The sequence below is a fragment of the Protopterus annectens genome, chromosome 6.part1, assembly GCF_019279795.1.
Source record: "Protopterus annectens isolate FY-2018-M chromosome 6.part1, PAN1.0, whole genome shotgun sequence".
NCBI lineage: Eukaryota > Metazoa > Chordata > Ceratodontiformes > Protopteridae > Protopterus > Protopterus annectens.
Window position 1 is genome coordinate 272,241,956 of NC_056738.1, and position 19,475 is coordinate 272,261,430.

At 36.7% G+C, this 19,475-nt stretch overlaps 1 protein-coding gene across 1 annotated transcript in view; it reads right to left on the bottom strand.

The window, feature by feature from the left end:
* The window catches only part of LOC122805507 (transient receptor potential cation channel subfamily M member 2-like), a 914,064-nt gene that overhangs the window by 420,450 nt on the left and 474,139 nt on the right, over nt 1–19,475 (bottom strand). Inside the window, exon 13 of the mRNA XM_044075701.1 lies at nt 12,990–13,113. Within this exon, the coding sequence (XP_043931636.1) occupies nt 12,990–13,113 (124 nt within the window). The remainder of the gene's footprint in view (nt 1–12,989; nt 13,114–19,475) is intronic.

Below are 19,475 nucleotides of genomic sequence, written 5' to 3' on the forward strand. Positions count from 1 at the left end.
AAAAGGTCCGGTCACCCAGACTTTTTTCCATTAGCATAGTCTTTAAATTTTATTTTTATTTGTTAAAAAAATAAAAATAAAATCTTAGTCCGGACTCTGGACATACCAGAGAGGCAGCGCGGACAAAATAGTAGGGAAATCAGGGACGTTATTTAAAACTAAACACAGGTACCTGATATCCCTTGTATTTCGTCCATGCTGTCTGTCTCCTACCCGTAAACTGTCCTTTTTTAATTAAAAAAAAAAAAAACAAAAGAAAAACTGAGCAATGGAGATCTTCTTTTCTCCACTGCTTATTTTTCTGAGCACTGATGTACTGGGTATGTGTGGGAACTCAAGTCCCAAACGCATGTGCAGAACATCAGATAAGGCTCAAGGAAATGTCCAGTGATGGAAGGATAGCATGTCGCCCTTATACAAAGACATTATTTAAGAAAAGCATTTTTTCCATATAAGAATATCTCTTTAATAGTGAAACATTTGTCAAATACAGATGACACGTTCTTTGAAGATGATTTCCACAGACAAAGGCTGCTGTGCTTCCATGTAAGTGCATATGCATTTAAATACAAGTTAAGTTTTTGAACATCTGTCACATTGCATTTTACTGCAAATAATACATGCCACTTGACTAAAATATCTTATTAGTGGTCTAAATATCATCAAATGATAAAAGAAAAATGTAAAAAAAGTAATTTTTTTCTTAAATAATGTCATTGTATAATAGCAATAACCCACATCTGAGTATGGGCAATGCTGGCTTTACCCATGGTTGTCTTTGTTTGGTCACTTGGGCTTCACCCTTATGACTAAACCACACCAACCATGGGTAAATCCAGTATTACCACACCCAGACGTGGGTTATTGCTATAACAGTACATAAAAGTAAACCTTGTACAGAAAACAGTAGGGTAATGGTACAATTGGACTGTACCATTGGTAGAGGGTGATAAAACATCATCAGAATTAGAAGGAATCAATGCAAGAGTACTGCTGGGAGATACAAGAGAGAGGTGCATAGGCCGAGTAAAAAATATGAGCTACAAAGGTATGTTAAAGTCTGGAGTTCAAGGTTACCTTATGAATTACAGAGAGATGATGGGGAGTACCAAACTCTCAATGGGGAGACATATAACTTATGCAGACTTCTGAACTAATGGAATACTGGACAAAACCCCATAAGACTTAGTGAACTCGTGTTAAATAAAAGTTGATGGGGTTAAAATACATAACAAAGGGTACATTGTAAATATGCATGGATATTTAGTTTACTTCAAATATTCTAGCACAATGTAGAAAAGTATGCTTTAAACAGATATTAAGCTGACAGTAGACAAAAAACAAAATGTTAAATATAAGAATGTATTCTGAAGAAATAAAATATACTTTAAACAAGATAACACAAGGCGGAAAAGTATGTTATCCATACTTACTAAGCTGAAAGAAGACTCAATAAAAATGTGCGTACTTCTAATGTACTAGTACACCCTGTCAGCTTTTGTGTTTAATGTAACTACTAGGAAATGTAAGATGTGTATGTGAGTGAATAACAGGAGAAAGAGAGGGTTGAAGAAAACCCATTAAGACAACAGAAAGACTGGGGGACTATTTATGTAATCTGAAGTATTGAATGGATCTTAGGAGAACATAGGTACCTAGGGAACATACTAGACAAGTGATCATGGGAACCATAAGATACCAAGCCATATATATACTTTTAAAAAGACAAACATGAATGGTTTGCCATCCTTTTCAAGTACAAAATAGTGCTGTAGCCACAAATTTTACAGGGCAGTACATGCTAACCCTGGTTCAAGTTGGTGTCTTCCCTACAGGCAGTTGCAGTCTAGTTTGGCAGCAAACAATAATCTGACATCTCTTGATATAGTTTGAATACCAGCTGGATTATGCTTTTGAAACAATGTATGCAGTTTTCTAACAAGCAGTCTTAAAATGTTCGCAAGATGAAATGGTTGGTGGTAAAGCCAATAACTGAAAGGCAATATATATAAGCAATAATGCCCTGACATAATTTTTCTTAACTTGGTTCAGCTGATGGCATGCCTGTTGCCTTTAACTGGTTTCTGTGGTAATTTTGTGTGTTTCATTACTACTTTAATATTCATTGGAATTTATGCAGTGTTTTATTTTTGTATAAAAGTTATCTTTTGATAGCATGCCTGACTTTCTGCTTTCTGTTGCTATGAATGCTACTTCTCTTCTCTGCATATTTACTTTATTCAGTTCCTGTTCCTTTATGCACTGCAGCATTTCCATTTTGGAGAAGTCATGCTTTCATTTTAAACACTATGTTATTTTTTTTACATTTTGGATGCCTTTTATGTTTTTGAAGTAACATACTTTTTGTATTTTTATTCCTGTGAAGTATATCTAACTTGTGTCACAATCGTGATTTTTCTTTTGCACCACTTTTTATTATAGGTTTAGAACAACTACAAGCTGGATACAATTTATTTTTAGCGCTTTCGTCAGTTGTGAACTATGACTTCTTCAGAATCTTCTTCAGATTCTGAAGAAGTCATAGTTCAGAACTGATGAAAGCACTAAAAATAAATTGTATCCAGCTCATAGTGGTTCTGTGCCTTTGGTTTTTCTTGTTTTTTGGTGTGAAGCAATTATTATAGGTTTAGTAATTATTTGAGTTGGGCTGTGTGTTTTTGCTGGTTGGTGGTATTATTTCATGGATTTACTAGTTTGTTTTGTTTTTTGGGGCATTTATATACTTGGTCTTCTTTCTCTCTCACTCTTTCTTTGCTAAATGACTTCTTAAGATGATGACATTTTGTTTTGAGAGAGTTCTCTTTAGATGGTTCTGTGAAATCATAACTTTAATTTGTCTTTCTCAGAAGGGATTTGTTTCTTAGAGGTATTTATGCAGAAATAACAACCAAGTTTGTTTTAGCTTGTCCAATCAGGTATGTAGTTCTTGTCTAATAGACAAATAAAAATAATGCATCAGGTTAGATGAAAGCTGTTGAGGTACTACAGCATAATAGAATGGCAGCAAGTTTGTACCAGAAACCCTTTATAATATATATCTTTCAACAGTCTTCAAATATGAACATACTGTTGATCCATATTAACCACTTCTACTCAAAGTTGAAAATGGACCAGACTGGACTGGTATACAGTTATTGTACCTTTTATGACAAGAATGGCACTCTTACATTTGCAACTATGTGCTGATACCTGTTCCATACCTTTTTTAATGCTGAAGGTACTCCTTTATTTCTTTTTATACAGCCAGGAATGTACTGAACTAAATAAAACTATTTTATTTACTTTCATGTTAGCAGACCTCTAATTGTGCAGTTTTTCATACTGGGAAGATTCTGCCGTAATACTTTAGTCCATTGTACGCAAGAATAAACTTCCATCCATGTCATGTTGTTTTCTGACCAATTTACCCCTAACGGTCATATAATAGTTACTCCTAAAAGAAACACAGAGAGCTATGTAACCTCTAGGCTACAACAAAATGTGATTAGTGCAGGTTTTACATCTACTGTGTTCAAGAAGCAACCATGTATTTGTGGATAGAAAGCACAACAGTGAAGCTGTGGGTGAAATCTCAAAATCAGAGCATTTAATGTTTTTTTTTTAATTTTTATTAAATCATCACATTTCAAATAGTGACAGCATTTACATTAATTGTAACCTAAGAGATGCATAATTTAGATGTCCAGTGAAGCACAGTCAGGTTCAGGATATGATGATACAACACTTCACAAAGGAGAATTCAAAAAAAAAAAAGAGAGGTGAGGTGATGGAACTGTCAGGTAGATTATACATGGAGTAGTAATTCTAACTACTGTATTCAAAACACAAATGAATCTATAAGTAAACAATCATTCTGGAAGCCAAGAGACTCAGCGAGGCCAGTGTCATATTGATAGAGTTCATGATGATTTCTAGTAATGTATTCTGGCCTGGTAGATTGCATTAGACTAGTAGAACTGTAGAGGGCAATAATTAAAATGCCCAATTATTTCATCCAAGAGCAAACTGGGAAGACTACCTTACCACTGCACTACCTCATATCAGAACCGACATATTCGTACCTGCTGAGCATCCCTTCATCTACTCTTCTGTTTGCTCTATCCTTATGCTGTCTTCTTCTGCAATCGTAATATAAAACATACTCTTCTGTAATCCATAAAGGTTTTTCCTACCTTTTACTATCGACAATCGTCCTCTTATATAACACTTGCTTTTCACTTCTACAGAAATTTAAAACATACCCTTTTCTAATCCACACTACTCTTTCTCTAAATTGCTATTTCTAATAATAAAAATATGTCCAATAACTATTTAACAGATACCTGTCCTAACCATCTATATATATATATATATATATATATATATATATATATATATATATATGTATATATAAAAGGTCTGTTCTGACACCAGTCTCTGTCTCATACTGCAATTTTACATAAGTACCTTGACTCACAAACTTTAATCTTAATATGTGACTGCCATTGCTTCCCAAATGAATTGTGAAATTGACTTTATGTACTATTACATGTAATGTCTTAATGCATAGCCCACCATGAACTTGTAATTATGTTCTGTCTGCATGATGCTTTTGTTTGTTTTGTTTCTATTCAACTTCTAACAAAATATTTTTCTCTGTAGAGCTTTTCTCCCGACGCCTCCACTGAAATGTGTACTTAGACCCAGTCAGACTTTTCCCGGTAAACAAATGTCCATCAAATAAATAAATGAAGCAGGAAGGTGGGAAGTTCTTATCTAGGTTATATACAAGTTTATACAAAATACAAATGAGAACATATAACTTTTAACAGGTAATTTTACATTTAATGTGAAAAAGTGGGGTTTCAGATGAGGCTATATATAAAAAAGGTATATATGCAGGGATACATTCACACTCCTCCCTGTTTTCCACTATATAGATTAAACTTCTTTTGGCTATCTGCCCCCCTGAAAACTTTGAGAAAGTTCTAACACTTAGCACTCCTGTTTACCTGTGCTTGTAACACATGGGGCCAGATTCCAAAAGATCTGCTCTTAGTGTAAATGACTTACTCCAGGTTAAGCGGCTAACTCTTTGTCTGTGGATTGTTGTTATGCTTTACCTATGAACTGTTTGTTCCGTGACTTTATTCTTGTTTACATGACTCAGCATATACTCTTACATATACCTGACTAACTGCCATGATTGTTCTAAGCTGTCACATATATTCAGTTAATGTCTATGATGTTGTATATCATATAAACTACAGAGCTTTTCTTTTCTTACCTCCCCTTTAAATTGTCTCTCAGTTGAACTGGACTTTGCTTGTTAACATAAATAAATTACATCTGAATAGGAACAGTATAAAGGTACCAAGATGCAAGCTGAAGCAATATATAAGTAAGGATCTTTGTTTCCTCTGACTGGTAGAGAATTAAGAGAAGAGAGAGATATTAGTCACCTGAATATATAGCTATTAAATGGGCTACCACTTTATCTAATCACAAGTGGTTTGGAAAATTATCTAATCACAGTCATTCTAATGATGTTTTCAGTATGAATTAAACAAAAGTTCCTGAGAATAAAGTGCTTCTCAAGAAAAAGTACCATCCAAAATATTGAAAACACTACAGAAAAATCAGAAATTAAATGGATTATCAGACTTCAAGCCTACAAGTCATATGGTTTGAAGGATGGAGTTTCTATCAAGCCATTTTTTCATAGCTAGACCATTGAACAAATAGATAGTCATGTTTATAGATTTATTTATATGTTTTTTTTGTAGGTATTATTGTTATGCTAGGAATTTACATGTTAATGTTCTTTAATTTAGGCTGTGTTAGTTTTCATTTAGGGTACTTGTGACTTTAAGGATATAGCTTTATATTGTGCTATTAAGGCTGTAATGAGTCCTTTTATGCATTGGATGTTTTTAGAAACTTGTTTTATATTTAAATGAATGTTTTTAGACTGTTTTTTTATTTAAATTTGAAGATGAGTCATATATAGATGTGAAAGTGCAACGTCTCTTACTATAACCATGTTTGTGTCCTATCTTATTGTCTTTTTGGGCATTTTCAGTATATTTTACTTTTTATATCTCTGATATTAAGAAAATATTTTTTTTTATCAGTGGTATGATTTTCTTACATATTTTTAATAACATTGCAGCTTTCTTTGTCATTGTGATTGTGCAACCTGGTGGAGCACTTCAAGTGTTTTTCCTTTTCTTGTAATGCAGTGTGACTATCTATTTGGTATATATAGGCTAGGGAGTATGGGTCCCACATGGGGGTACAAGGGGGTTGCTCCAAGCAAAACAAAAAAAGTTTTTATTTTTTTTTATTTTATTTTTCATTTATTTATTTTATTTTAGTTATGCCAGGTATGAACAGTGTTTAGATCATTTGGGTTAAATCATTTGTGCTTATACAGTCTGTATTTTAAATTAACCAACATATACTCATTGATTTTATATAAATATATATATATATATATATATATATATATATATATATATATATACATACGTACACAAATATGTATGACTGTATAAAGATACATTGAAACACAAAACATTGCTCGACAAGTGATTGAATATAACTGATCAAGCACTAGCCAACTGAAAATACAGAAAATACAAAGATAAATATGTTTTAGCAGGTCACACCCTCTACTAATGATATATACCAATTCTAAGATCACACTGCAATGGGGAATAGGCAAATACCCTGATCCACACTGTACCACAATTTTGCACACATTTCAAAAACCAGTATGTACAATCACCCCAGTTTTGAACACACATATTTGTTTTTTGTTTCTGTCAATAACAGAAACCTTCAACCAACTGAATGAAAATTATATTTCTCCATTAAAAAAGTAGTGATTTTGCAAGTTTAACATCTGTAGTCAACCAGTGTTTTATAAATATAGGATTGATTATATAAAATGGAATAATACACTACATTGTGTACTGAATTGTGGGATATCAGCATTTATCAGGCCTAAGAACTGTTAATATCTTGTAAACTCGCAAGGAACCACCACGAACAACCATAAATGAATAAACAATTTATTAGGAGAGAGAACAAGCGCTTTCACGCACTATCCTAGTGCGCTTCCTCAGGTTACATTGTAAAAGGCAATCCTTATCTTTATATACAAAATATCCACCCTAATTAAACAATTAGATCAAACAATTAAGCAAGCTTAAATGCATTTAAAAAGGTAATCAAGCTTAAAAGCTATCAGAGTTATTTCTAACTGTGCTAGAAAAAAGAGCCAAATTTATTTAAAATATATACACATATAAATGTCTTGAATACAGGTCTTTAGAAGCTTGAATGCTAATTTGATTACATGGTGTATAAATCCATGAAGAAATATACAAGTGAAAACAGCAACCTAGAGAAATTTGATCTATATAAAAAACTATGTATATATATATATATGGATGGGCATGTAAGAAGGTCCATTTGCAACATATAGATTCAATGAAATATGAAAGCGATGTCATCAAATAAGATGTTAAAAGACCGGCGGTCATGAATACATAATAAATGTACTACCATCAATATTAAAATCAACAATATGTGTGTAAAAAAAGAAAAAAGTGGACAAGAAGAAGATGGAGGGGAAGAAAGTGAAACAAGGTAAAGAGATGAAGGAAGGAAGGGAAAGGGGAGAGGAAAAGGAGGAGGAAGGGGAAGGGGAAGGGGAAAAGAAGGGAGAGGGAGGAGGGAGGGGAGAAAAAAGGAAAGGGGATGGAAGACAGGGGGGAGGGGGAAGAGGGGAAGGGGTAGGGGAAAAAGAAAGGAAAAGGGAAAAAAAGGGAAGGAAAAAAGAAGTGAAAATGTCATTTAAAAAGTGGTGAAAAAATCATATAAAAAATCTATAGATATCACTATAAATATGTGTATAAAAATAAAAAAATAACCATATAAAAACAACCTTAATTATTTCCTAACAGTGCAGGTCTGATACTAAGGGCCGAATTCAAACCAGGTTCTATATGTGCCCTGAGGTTTAGAATCCATTTTAGCTCATTCAACTCAAGGGCACCTACAATATCCCCTTCTCTTCTATTTGGATGCAACAACTGCAAAACCCTAAATTTGAAATTGTGCGATGGAAACTGTTGGCAGTGTCTAGCTAACACGTTGGTGATGTTTCCTTTTCTGATGTCATACACATGATTATAAATGCGGTCCTTAAATCTACGTGCGGTCATACCCACGTAGTAGGCTCCGCAAACTTCACAAGTGGCCAAATAAATGACATTCGTCGTGTCACATGTAGCATAAAATTTCGGTTCAAAGACAACACCTAAATCTACAAGTTCAAAACTTTGCACAGTGGAGATAAATTTACACACACAACATTTCCTGCAGGGAAAGGTACCTTGTCTATATTTCATCCTGATGTCTAGGGGTTCAATTTTCACTTTCTCCCTACACAATAACCTTTTCAGATTTAGGCAATTACTATATCTAAAGCTTGGTCTATCCCCCACTATTTTAACCAAATCTTTATCCATACTGAGTAACTTCCAATTATTATGAATAATATCTCTTATAGAACTTATATCGTTTGTATACCTAGTGTCATATTGAATTTTCCCTTTATTGTTTCCTAATTGGCTGCTAGAACGCCATTTCCTTTTTACTGGCCTAGCTGTACCTATAGCATTATTTCTTTGGTTCGTAATAAGTTGAAATGGATATCCCCTATCAATGAAACATTTTTCCTGGAAGTCCATATAATAACTGACATCTTCTGGACTATTACATAGTCTAGTTACCCTAGACATTTGATTTTTAACCACATTGGGAAATATATGTCTGGGATGCATACTCTCAAAATGGAGAATGCCATTCCTCCAACAAGGTTTCCTGTACAATGAAGTTGTAATTTTATTCAAAACATTCTTACTAATGGTAATATCAAGGAAATTCACTGTATTTGTGGAACATTCATATGTAAATTCTAGGAAAGTGGTAGTTGATCCCATAAACCCTACAAAATCATCTAGTGATTTAACATCTCCATTCCAAAAAAGGAGAATGTCATCTACAAAGCGTCTGTATAGGATGACATTATTTTTAAATCTTTCATCATTGAAAATGTGCATCTTTTCCCATTGATATACTGCTAGATTAGCATAGGCATTAGCACAGGGGGTGCCCATGGCCACCCCCCATGTTTGCCTATAAATTCTGTCCTGAAACAGAAAAATATTATTGTTCAAGGTTATATCCAAAAGAGTACAGACTGTCAACTGGTCAATATTTTCCAGGTTACTAAGTTCAGTCAAACAGCTCCTAACTGCATCAATTCCAAATTCATTGGGTATGCTAGTAAATAGACTCTTAATATCTAATGTAACCATCAATGTATCATGTCTTAAGTTTTTAAGTAAAGAAGTATCTTTTAAATCTGTCAACAGGCTAAGGGAGTTTTTCAAGATGGTAGGTATAGTACCAAACTAAAGGGCTTAACTTCGACTGTACAAACAGGGACGCATTCTCTGTGACCCAGAGCTTCCCAAATACTATGGGTCGTAGAGGTGGTGGATATACCCCTTTATGTATCTTGGGGAGTCCCTTAACAAGGGGAATCAGTGGGCTCTCAATGGTTAAAAAATCATAGAGACGTTTATCAACACATCTAGTCATCAGTAGATCATACACAGTATCATGCACATTCCTAACAATGGATCCCACTTCCGTTTTACTTATTTGAGAGTAGGCTGTTTCATCATTTAACATCTCATTCATTAGGTCATTATACAAGGCAGCATCCATTGCAACTACCCCCCCTCCTTTGTCTGCAGGTTTAAAAACCATGCTATCATCATTACACAAAGATTCAAGACTGCGTTTCTGTGAAGCATTCAAATTAATAAAAAGACGCTTATGCTTCTTTTCCTTGTAGTAGCGATAGAAATCGTATTCACAGGCCCGTTGAAAACATTCAACGGAGCCTGATATATGTGGTGTATAAGTGCTTCTCCTTTTCAACAATATTGAATTAAAAACAGCATCGCTGTTATCAGAGTCCTTATACAATAATTTAAGTGCTACCTTTCTTGTAAATTGGTGAAGCATAATGAGCGTATCAGACAGTTCACTCCCTCTAGAAGGGATGAAGGAAAGTCCCCTGTTCAAAACGGAACATTCAACATCAGTGAACTCCCTAGAGGTCAAGTTGAAAAACAGAGTATTTAGTTCTTCTTTCTCCTGGACTCTCGTATTTCCCCTGACAGTTTCCGTTTGCCCCTTCCTCTGCTCGTTGAGCGTGTCAACGCTCGATTCTTGTAGGGTAGAGGGAAGTTTAAAGAAGTCGCCACTTCTGATATAATATACGGATTATAACTGTTGGTTTTAGGTCTTGCTCCTGTCATTTCTGATGTCTTGAGACACTGCTGATTACAAGGAAGTGAGGAGCCAGATAAGGTGGTATCCCCATCCAGATTTACATTGGTAGAGGCAATGTTACCAGAGAGATTACTCTGTAAATCAGGTACGCTAGTCGTACTTGGTGTGTTAGGCTGAAGATTAACAGTTTGGTCATTGTTATCATCTAAGACAGCTGTTTCATTAAATCGCGGCCACACAAAAATGCGGCCCAATTGGAAATCATTGCAGTCACGTTTGAGCTTTCTGAGCTTAGTCTGCTCTAATTTATTACTGTATAGCATAAGTTGTCTCAGCATGTTGTTTAACTTAGACATACAAAAGTCACTTTTAAACAGCAGCGTAATGTTCTTATGCTCAGCTTCCACCTTTGTGATGAGTTCATCTTCAATGGGTTGAAAATAATCGATAAGCAGCTGAATATATTTATTTCCAAGATCTATATTTAACTGTTGCCATCTCCGCAAGAGTTCAGGGTGAGCATCCCCATAACTCGGCATACAAAGGACACGCATACCTCGTGGAATAACTTTGAAGTGCAAACACGCCTCCAAATGCTTCCTCTGCCAAATAAGCCGGTATAATTTGTAAAGATTATTCTCCAGTGTTCTGAGCGCCCCATAGAATTCTTGTAGATTTTCAGCATTGGAAACAGCAACATGTAGAGTATTACCTTTCACATCAAGGTTCAGAAGAGGGTTGTCCTGCTGATGAAATAGTCCATTCCAGTCCTCGGCACAGCTTGTGCCTACAGGATTATAATCAAGCTCGATATTAGGCATTTCCATCGTGTGTCGGTCAACCAGGTAAAAAATGAAAAACAGCACTATTAGCACCAAACCAAGTACGACCATCCAAAGGTTCCCAGCAAAAGGTACGTAGCGAACAGGAATATCTTGTAAACTCGCAAGGAACCACCACGAACAACCATAAATGAATAAACAATTTATTAGGAGAGAGAACAAGCGCTTTCACGCACTATCCTAGTGCGCTTCCTCAGGTTACATTGTAAAAGGCAATCCTTATCTTTATATTCAAAATATCCACCCTAATTAAACAATTAGATCAAACAATTAAGCAAGCTTAAATGCATTTAAAAAGGTAATCAAGCTTAAAAGCTATCAGAGTTATCTCTAACTGTGCTAGAAAAAAGAGCCAAATTTATTTAAAATATATACACATATAAATGTCTTGAATACAGGTCTTCAGAAGCTTGAATGCTAATTTGATTACATGGTGTATAAATCCATGAAGAAATATACAAGTGAAAACAGCAACCTAGAGAAATTTGATCTATATAAAAAACTATGTATATATATATATATGGATGGGCATGTAAGAAGGTCCATTTGCAACATATAGATTCAATGAAATATGAAAGCGATGTCATCAAATAAGATGTTAAAAGACCGGCGGTCATGAATACATAATAAATGTACTACCATCAATATTAAAATCAACAATATGTGTGTAAAAAAAGAAAAAAGTGGACAAGAAGAAGATGGAGGGAAGAAAGTGAAACAAGGTAAAGAGATGAAGGAAGGAAGGGAAAGGGAGAGGAAAAGGAGGAGGAAGGGGAGGGAAGGGGGGGAGAAGGAGAGGGAGGAGGGAGAGGGAGAAAAAAGGAAAGGGGATGGAAGACAGGGGGGGGGAGAGGGGAAGGGGTAGGGGAAAAGAAAGGAAAAGGGAAAAAAGGGAAGGAAAAAAGAAGTGAAAATGTCATTTAAAAAGTGGTGAAAAAATCATATAAAAAATCTATAGATATCACTATAAATATGTGTATAAAAATCAAAAAATAACCATATAAAAACAACCTTAATTATTTCCTAACAGTGCAGGTCTGATACTAAGGGCCGAAACAGAAACAGAATAACAATAACAATAACAGAAACCTTCAACCAACTGAATGAAAATTATATTTCTCCATTAAAAAAGTAGTGATTTTGCAAGTTTAACATCTGTAGTCAACCAGTGTTTTATAAATATAGGATTGATTATATAAAATGGAATAATACACTACATTGTCTACTGAATTGTGGGATATCAGCATTTATCAGGCCTAAGAACTGTTAATATCTTATAATGAAGCACACCCTGCTGCATTTTATTCCTTAAAAGATAGATTGCTAGATATAACAAACCACTTTAATTTATCAATGTGCAATCCCATTTATGCATATCTTTTGTTCAAAGTTTAACATTTTTACTAGGGAGTTGCACCCCCTGACAATCCAAACATAAGGGTTCTATCTCCCTACTGTCCCCCAAACTACATAACAAAAACTCAAGGTTACACATACTCCTGGAAAGGGTGTAGTGCTTACACCAACAGTTGTGTGACCTGGATTCAAGAGGTGTGGCTTTTTGTAAAAAATAAATACATTTTCAACAGTTTCTTTTTAATTTGTTAATGAATACAGTGAAGAAACAGAAGTATGTCATATGACAATATTTGTAAAGTACAATTTACTTTAACTGGAGTTACAGAGTACAGACCTGATTATACAACATATATCCAATTAACACATCACTACATTCATTAAGGCAAAGTGCATCATAAAGCATCTTACCTATTGCTCTTTTTTCATATTCTTCAGCAAGCAACTTCATTTCTTGTAGCAGATCCTTGCCCTTCATTTCCTTGGCTTTCAGAATTTTACTTGCTTGCAAAGCATTTGCTATGCAATGTTGACCCTTTGAAGAAAGAAATCATTGTTTAGAATTAGAAATTACTGTTTTATTACATTGCTGTAACAGAGTAGAGTAAATCAAAATGATAATGTGCAGTTAACTAAGCAAAATAATTAATCTAAGAGTGCTACACAGTAATAAAGCAGTTTCATTACTTTAATTTGTAAATAGATTATGTGGTTTATTCTGACACTGCAAAACGTTTAACACATACTGCAGTCAAGAAACCACCAAAGCTATTCCAACTGGCAGAATCATTAGCTAATGAGAATTCCACCTACTACAATGCATTTTGAACATCTTTTTCTTTTTTGCCCAGATTGTGTTACTGCGGTTTTTGTAAATATGGAAAGAAATACAATATGGAAAGAAAACAAAGAAACAAGACAATAACAAGGGACATGCTCAACATAAAATGCAGTACAAAAGTCAATACACTGAGAATTATTAAACTATCCAAGTATCAAAAGCAATGAACTTTAAACACAAAGACCATTTTCATATTCACTCTGAATCATAATAACTGTTACTATAACATATGGCATTCCATTAAAAATGACAGAGCAAAAGAAACTTGGAATGCAATGATAAATTCCAAAATATAAATTAGCTCATTGTACATAATATAAATCAGATGCATGTGCAAACAGTATGGACATGGTGGGGACAGACTGAAACAATTATCCCACAACCACTATAATATTGTCTAGACAAACAGGTGAAATGATACAAGAGTCAAGCAGTCTTCAAAAACATGACCCGGATCCCCCCTGACTACGCATGAAATTGCAGCTAAGGAATATCTGTGGTATTAAAGAAAATGTGAGAACATTGCACATTACATAATCTACATTTTGAGAAATTAATATAAAGGATCGTTACTAACAGGATTGGCTTGCTTGCAAGAGTCAAGTGTATTCTGGATTAGGTTTCTTTATGTATATCATAACCCTAAAGGCATACTTATACACATTGTTAGAAGGAGAGTTATAAAGACTATACTAGTTACTTTTTTCACTAATTCCTTTACATAAAATAGAGCTTTAGCCAGAAGATCAGCTGTGGCAAGTTGTTCTATAGGCTTGTTTCTTATGCAGACTTATCTCCTACACATTGAAAGCAAAAATTCTAAGCCTATGTTACAAAAAAGGATTTTCCTGGATTACATATTTGTTTAAACTGAGAAAAATTCATCATCATTCCCTCTCTCTCTCTCTTGCCCTGCTCATAAAATTTATATCTGAATCTCCTATAGGGGAACTCAGAGCCATAATTAAGGTGGGGCAATGGGGTGGCTGCACTGGGCAGAAGGTGTTAGGGGACACAAGTGGCAGTTGCTGATGGAGCACAGTTTCAATATCATTATACTTTTAAGAAGCTAGCTGATATTATGGCTTCTTAAAGGAATGAAGATGCTACTTTCACAGTTGAAAGCTTAACATGTTAGACCTTGTATGAAGGAAATGAAAACACTCGTCATTTGTGTTAGCATGTCTGGCATGAGATTTGTGTATATCCTCAGATTATCTTGTATTGTATGCTAGCATGTCTAATTGTGAAAATGCAAATAAGTTTTTAAAATGTTGAGTATTTCCTTGCTTATACAAAATATTTAAAGAATGTGTCAGTTCTCTGATACATTTCTAATTGCACGTTTGTGAGGGAGACTCTAAAGTACAAATTGTCTGTGGAGAATCAGCTGAACAGTAGGTGATGTCATTAAAATCTTCCTGGTTGCTATGTGATTATTTGAACAGATGACTGACAAGAAAAATAACTTTTTCAAACAGCTGATTGTTATTTTTTAAAGTAAAACAGTTGAGACTGTTAACCTGGACTATAAAAGAGACTGCTGAAGTCAGTTGAAGAGCAGTTAGTTAAGGGTTATAGTCAATTACAGTGCTGTGCACTGAATACCCCAAAAAAAGGGCTCACCAAAAAAGTACAGTTTTGTACCTACCATAAATGTAGATGTTCGAGGATCCCATTGCTGCAGTCCTAACTATTGGGGTATAGTCCGCATCCAGTCGGCCCGAATACCAGAGTATAAGGCTGACGTCGGTCAGGGCGCATTAGACTGACGTCAGTACGTCAGGGTACTAATGCGCATGACCGACGCCATATCCTCAGTCTTTTCTTGCCCCAGATGTCAGAAGACCCTAAAAAGACAAGGCCCAAAATACCTGCACCAAACATATGTACAATATATACAAGAATATATACAAAAAATATAAGCATGTAACCTCACCTACACAACCACCCCTAAAGACAGAGGGGAAGGAGGGAGGGTAAATTGGACTGCAGCAATGGGATCCTCGAACATCTACATTTATGGTAGGTACAAAACTGTACTATGTTCTTCGCTCCCATTGCTGCAGTCCTAACTATTGGGTAGAATCCCAAAGCAGAGGTAAGGGAGGCTGGCAAATCATAAAGAAGCAGGAGCTGACAACATGCCTTGCAAAACAGCTGTGGCAAAACCAGCCCTAGACTTAGAGTAGATAGGAAGGTGATAATGCTTAGAGAAAGTATGCACTGAACTCCAAGTAGCTGCTTCCAAAATATCCTTAGTTGCCACCCCCCTTAGAAATGCTGTTGAAGTGGCAGTAGCCCTAGTGGAATGAGGCCTAATCCCAGCTGGAATCTCCTTGCCATGATGGGAATAACAAAATGCAATGCAAAGCCAATCCACCTAGAAATAGTTTGTTTTGACACAGGCTTGCCCTGTGAACTCAAAGCAAAAGAAACAAACAACTGCTGAGACTGCCTAAAATCCTTAGTCCTGCTTAAATAATAACGCAATTGCCTGTGTACATCTAAAGTGTGCAAAATCTTTTCCCCTTTATTTTGGGGTCTGCATAAAAGTAGGCAAATGAATAGTTTGGTTTAAAGCCACACTAGAAACCACCTTAGGCATAAAGGAAGGATTAGTACGTAATGATACCCTATCCTTATGGAAAATCAAAAATGGCTCTACTGCCATAAGGGCCTGCAACTCAGACACCCTTCTTACAGAAGTAATAGCCAACAGAAAAGCAGTCTTCCATGACAAGTATTTCAATTCAGCAGTAGCCGAGGCTCAAAAGGTTGTAGAGTAAGTTTTTCCAACACAAAATTGAGATCCCAAGCAGGAGTAGGAGCTCTACGTGGGGGTCTTATATTCTTTGCCCCTCTAAGAAACTGCTTGAACAAAGGATGCGAAAACAATGGCGGGTCACAATCATAGTGAGCTGAAATTGCTGCAGCATGAATCTTAATGGAAGAGAAGGACAAACCTTTGTCCAATAACTCAGTAAGGTATTGAAGAGCCACACTCAAATTAGGCTCAGAAACCTGCAAATTCTTTGCTGTACTCCAAAATAAAAATCTCTTCCATTTTTCTGCGTACACTTTCCTTGTACTAGGTCTTCTAGCTTCCATAATCACATTTAAAACTTGTTGAGGAAGTTGAGACCTGCTGTGTTTCAACACAGAAGATGCCAGGCTGTTAGATGAAGAGAGTGAAGCTTGACATTGAGCAGATGACCATCCTTCTGAGATAACAGATGAGGAATCAGAGGTAAAGGCCATGGAGGCTTCCTTACCAGACTCCGTAGTAGTGGGTACCAGTGTTGCCGAGGCCAATCTGGAGCTATCAAAATCATCCTTGGCCTGTCTTGTCTGACCTTTAATAGTACCTTTGGAAGAAGAGGCAGAGGAGGAAAGGCATACACATGAAGGTTTTTCCAACTGAAAGACAGAGCATCCACTTTCCAAGCTGTGTGATGAAACCCCTTTGTGCAATACTGTGGCAGCTGGTGGTTTAGTGGAGAAGCGAACAGATCTATGTCTGGAGTTCCCCATGACACTGTCAATTTTGAAATACATGAAGATCCAGTTTCCACCTGTGGGGATCCATGATTTGTCTGCTTAACACATCTGCTAAGGAGTTCTGTGCTCCGGCAGAAACCTTGCCTGAAGAGTTAGTTGCAAGCTTAGCGCAGTCTCCCATAAAATCATTGCTTGCCTGCATAGAGGATAAGAATGTGTTCCCCTTGCTTGTTGATGTACCACATGACAGTTGTGTTGTCTGTTAGAATCAACACCTGCCCTGGAAGAAGTAACTCCTTGAAAGCCATTAATGCAAACTGGACTGCTAACATCTCCTTCATGTTGATATGTAGATGCTGTAGTCTGGCAGGCCACTTGTCTTGTATCCACTTTCCATTTAGATGAGCTCCCCAAGCAATGTCCGAGGCATCTGTCGTTAAAATCTGACTCGCCTCTGGCCGGGTCACAGAGAGTCCCTTGTTTAGGTGACATTCCTGAGCCCACCACAGAAATTCTTTTTGAAGGCAAGGTATTATTTGAATGACAGTGTCCAAATCCTGGCAGTGCTGTGTCCATACATTTTCGAGATACCATTGTAGCTTCCTCATATGCAGTTTGGCATTGGGAAGCACCAGAATACAAGATGCCATGAACCCTAATGCTTGAAGGACTGTCCTTGCAGTCAGCACGGACTGATGAGATAGTTGATGGAAGTAAAGTGATAGACTCTTTTGTTTGTCCGGGGTTAAAAAGGCCATCTGGGCTGCTGTATTCAGTCTCACACCCAGAAAGCACATGTCTTGAGAGGGTACTAGACTGGACTTTATTTCGTTCACAGAATACCCTAGGCATCTTAGCACTGCTATGACATGTTCCAGATGCTGTAGAAGGTCTTCCTTTTCTTGAGCCAGAATCAGGCAGTCGTCCAAGTAAGGATAGATTTGAATTCCTTGAAGCCTGAAGTAAGCTATCACTGGAGCCAGAACCTTTGTGAATACTCTGGGCAGTAGATAAGCCAAAGGGCAATGCAGAGAACTGATAATGAGAATTTCCAGCTCGAAACCGCAGATACTTCCTGCAACTTAGCCTTATAGGCACATGAAGGTAAGCTTCCTTGAGATCTAAAGTTACCATCCAGTGACCTTTGCCCAGCAGAGGTAAAAGCTGTTGTAACGTCAACATCTTGAACTTGGGAATGTCCAGAAAAGTGTTGAGGAGGGATAAATCCAAAATTGGTCTCCACGTGTTCCCCTTCTTTGGTACTAGGAACCGTGAGAATAAAATCCTAGGCCCCTTTCTGATACAGGGACTGGCTGAATGGCCCTATCTGGAGTAACTGAGAAACTTGCTTGTGAGCCTCTTTTCTTTGTGGAGGAGGAACGTCTGGCATGCCTTTGAAAGGGGCATTGTATGGAAATAAAATCTGTAACCGTGGTGAATGATATCCAACACCCATTTGTCTTGAGTAATTAAATCCCAATTTTCTTTGAAAAGAGACAGTCTTCCTCCCAAAGGAGCTGCCAGACGGGAATCTACTGGCAGCTGAAAAGACAGGTCATTGGGTCTGTTTACGAAAGGACTGACCCCTGCCCTCACCAGAAGTCTGAGCAGGTGAACTCCTGTTCTAGGCCTAAAAGAACCTTGAGCCCTGCCCCTACCACGCCTAGACCTACCCCTAGACTGGGAATCATAAGCAGGATATGTCCACCCTTAGCAGGCCAATTTCTACTAAACTTGGTGGCTGCACCTGCAAAAATCTTTAACAGTTTGCATAGACTTAGCTTTGTCCTCCATTTTCTTTAAAACTGCTTCCACAGGCGATCCAAACAACACATCAGACTGTAAAGGAGCATCCAAAATCCTTGTCTTAACATGCTCAGCTAAATTCTGATCCTTCAACCAGGCATGCCTGCGAAGAACAGAACTAGTAGCAGCCACCCTCGAGGAGGCCTGTACAGCATCAAAACCACATTGCAAAGAATGCTTACCCACTTGTTCAGACACATGAACCAAATCCAGCAACTCTTTACACTCAATACCTTCCGCCAAAGCATCCACCTTAGATTTCAATTGTGAAAGGAGATAATTCTGATATTTTAGCATGTGAAACTGACAATTCAATGCTCTCATGGCTAGAGTGGAAGAAGTATACACTTTCTTTCCCCACCTATCCAAAGCCCTTGCCTCTTTATCAGTGGGAACAGGATTTTTAACCACAGAAGCTTTAACACCTTTAGGCCCTTGAGAAATAGTTTCTGGGTCCGCCCTAGGACTCTTAAACAAATACTTATGAGCTTCGGGCACCCTATAATACCTATCAGGCTTAACAGGAGCAGGAGGCAAAGAGTCAGGGTTCAGGGAAGCCTCTGCAAAAACATCTTCCACCACATTCAACACAGGAGGAATAGCTAAGGGCCTATGCTGGGGTAAAAACAAGAATTCCCTAAGCCTTTTCCTGGAATCAGAGTAATCCTGGCCTTCCCATTTAAAGTGCTCCCTCATGGAATGCAGAGTCTCTGAAAATGAGAAATCCTCAGGAGGAGAAGCTGTAGGAG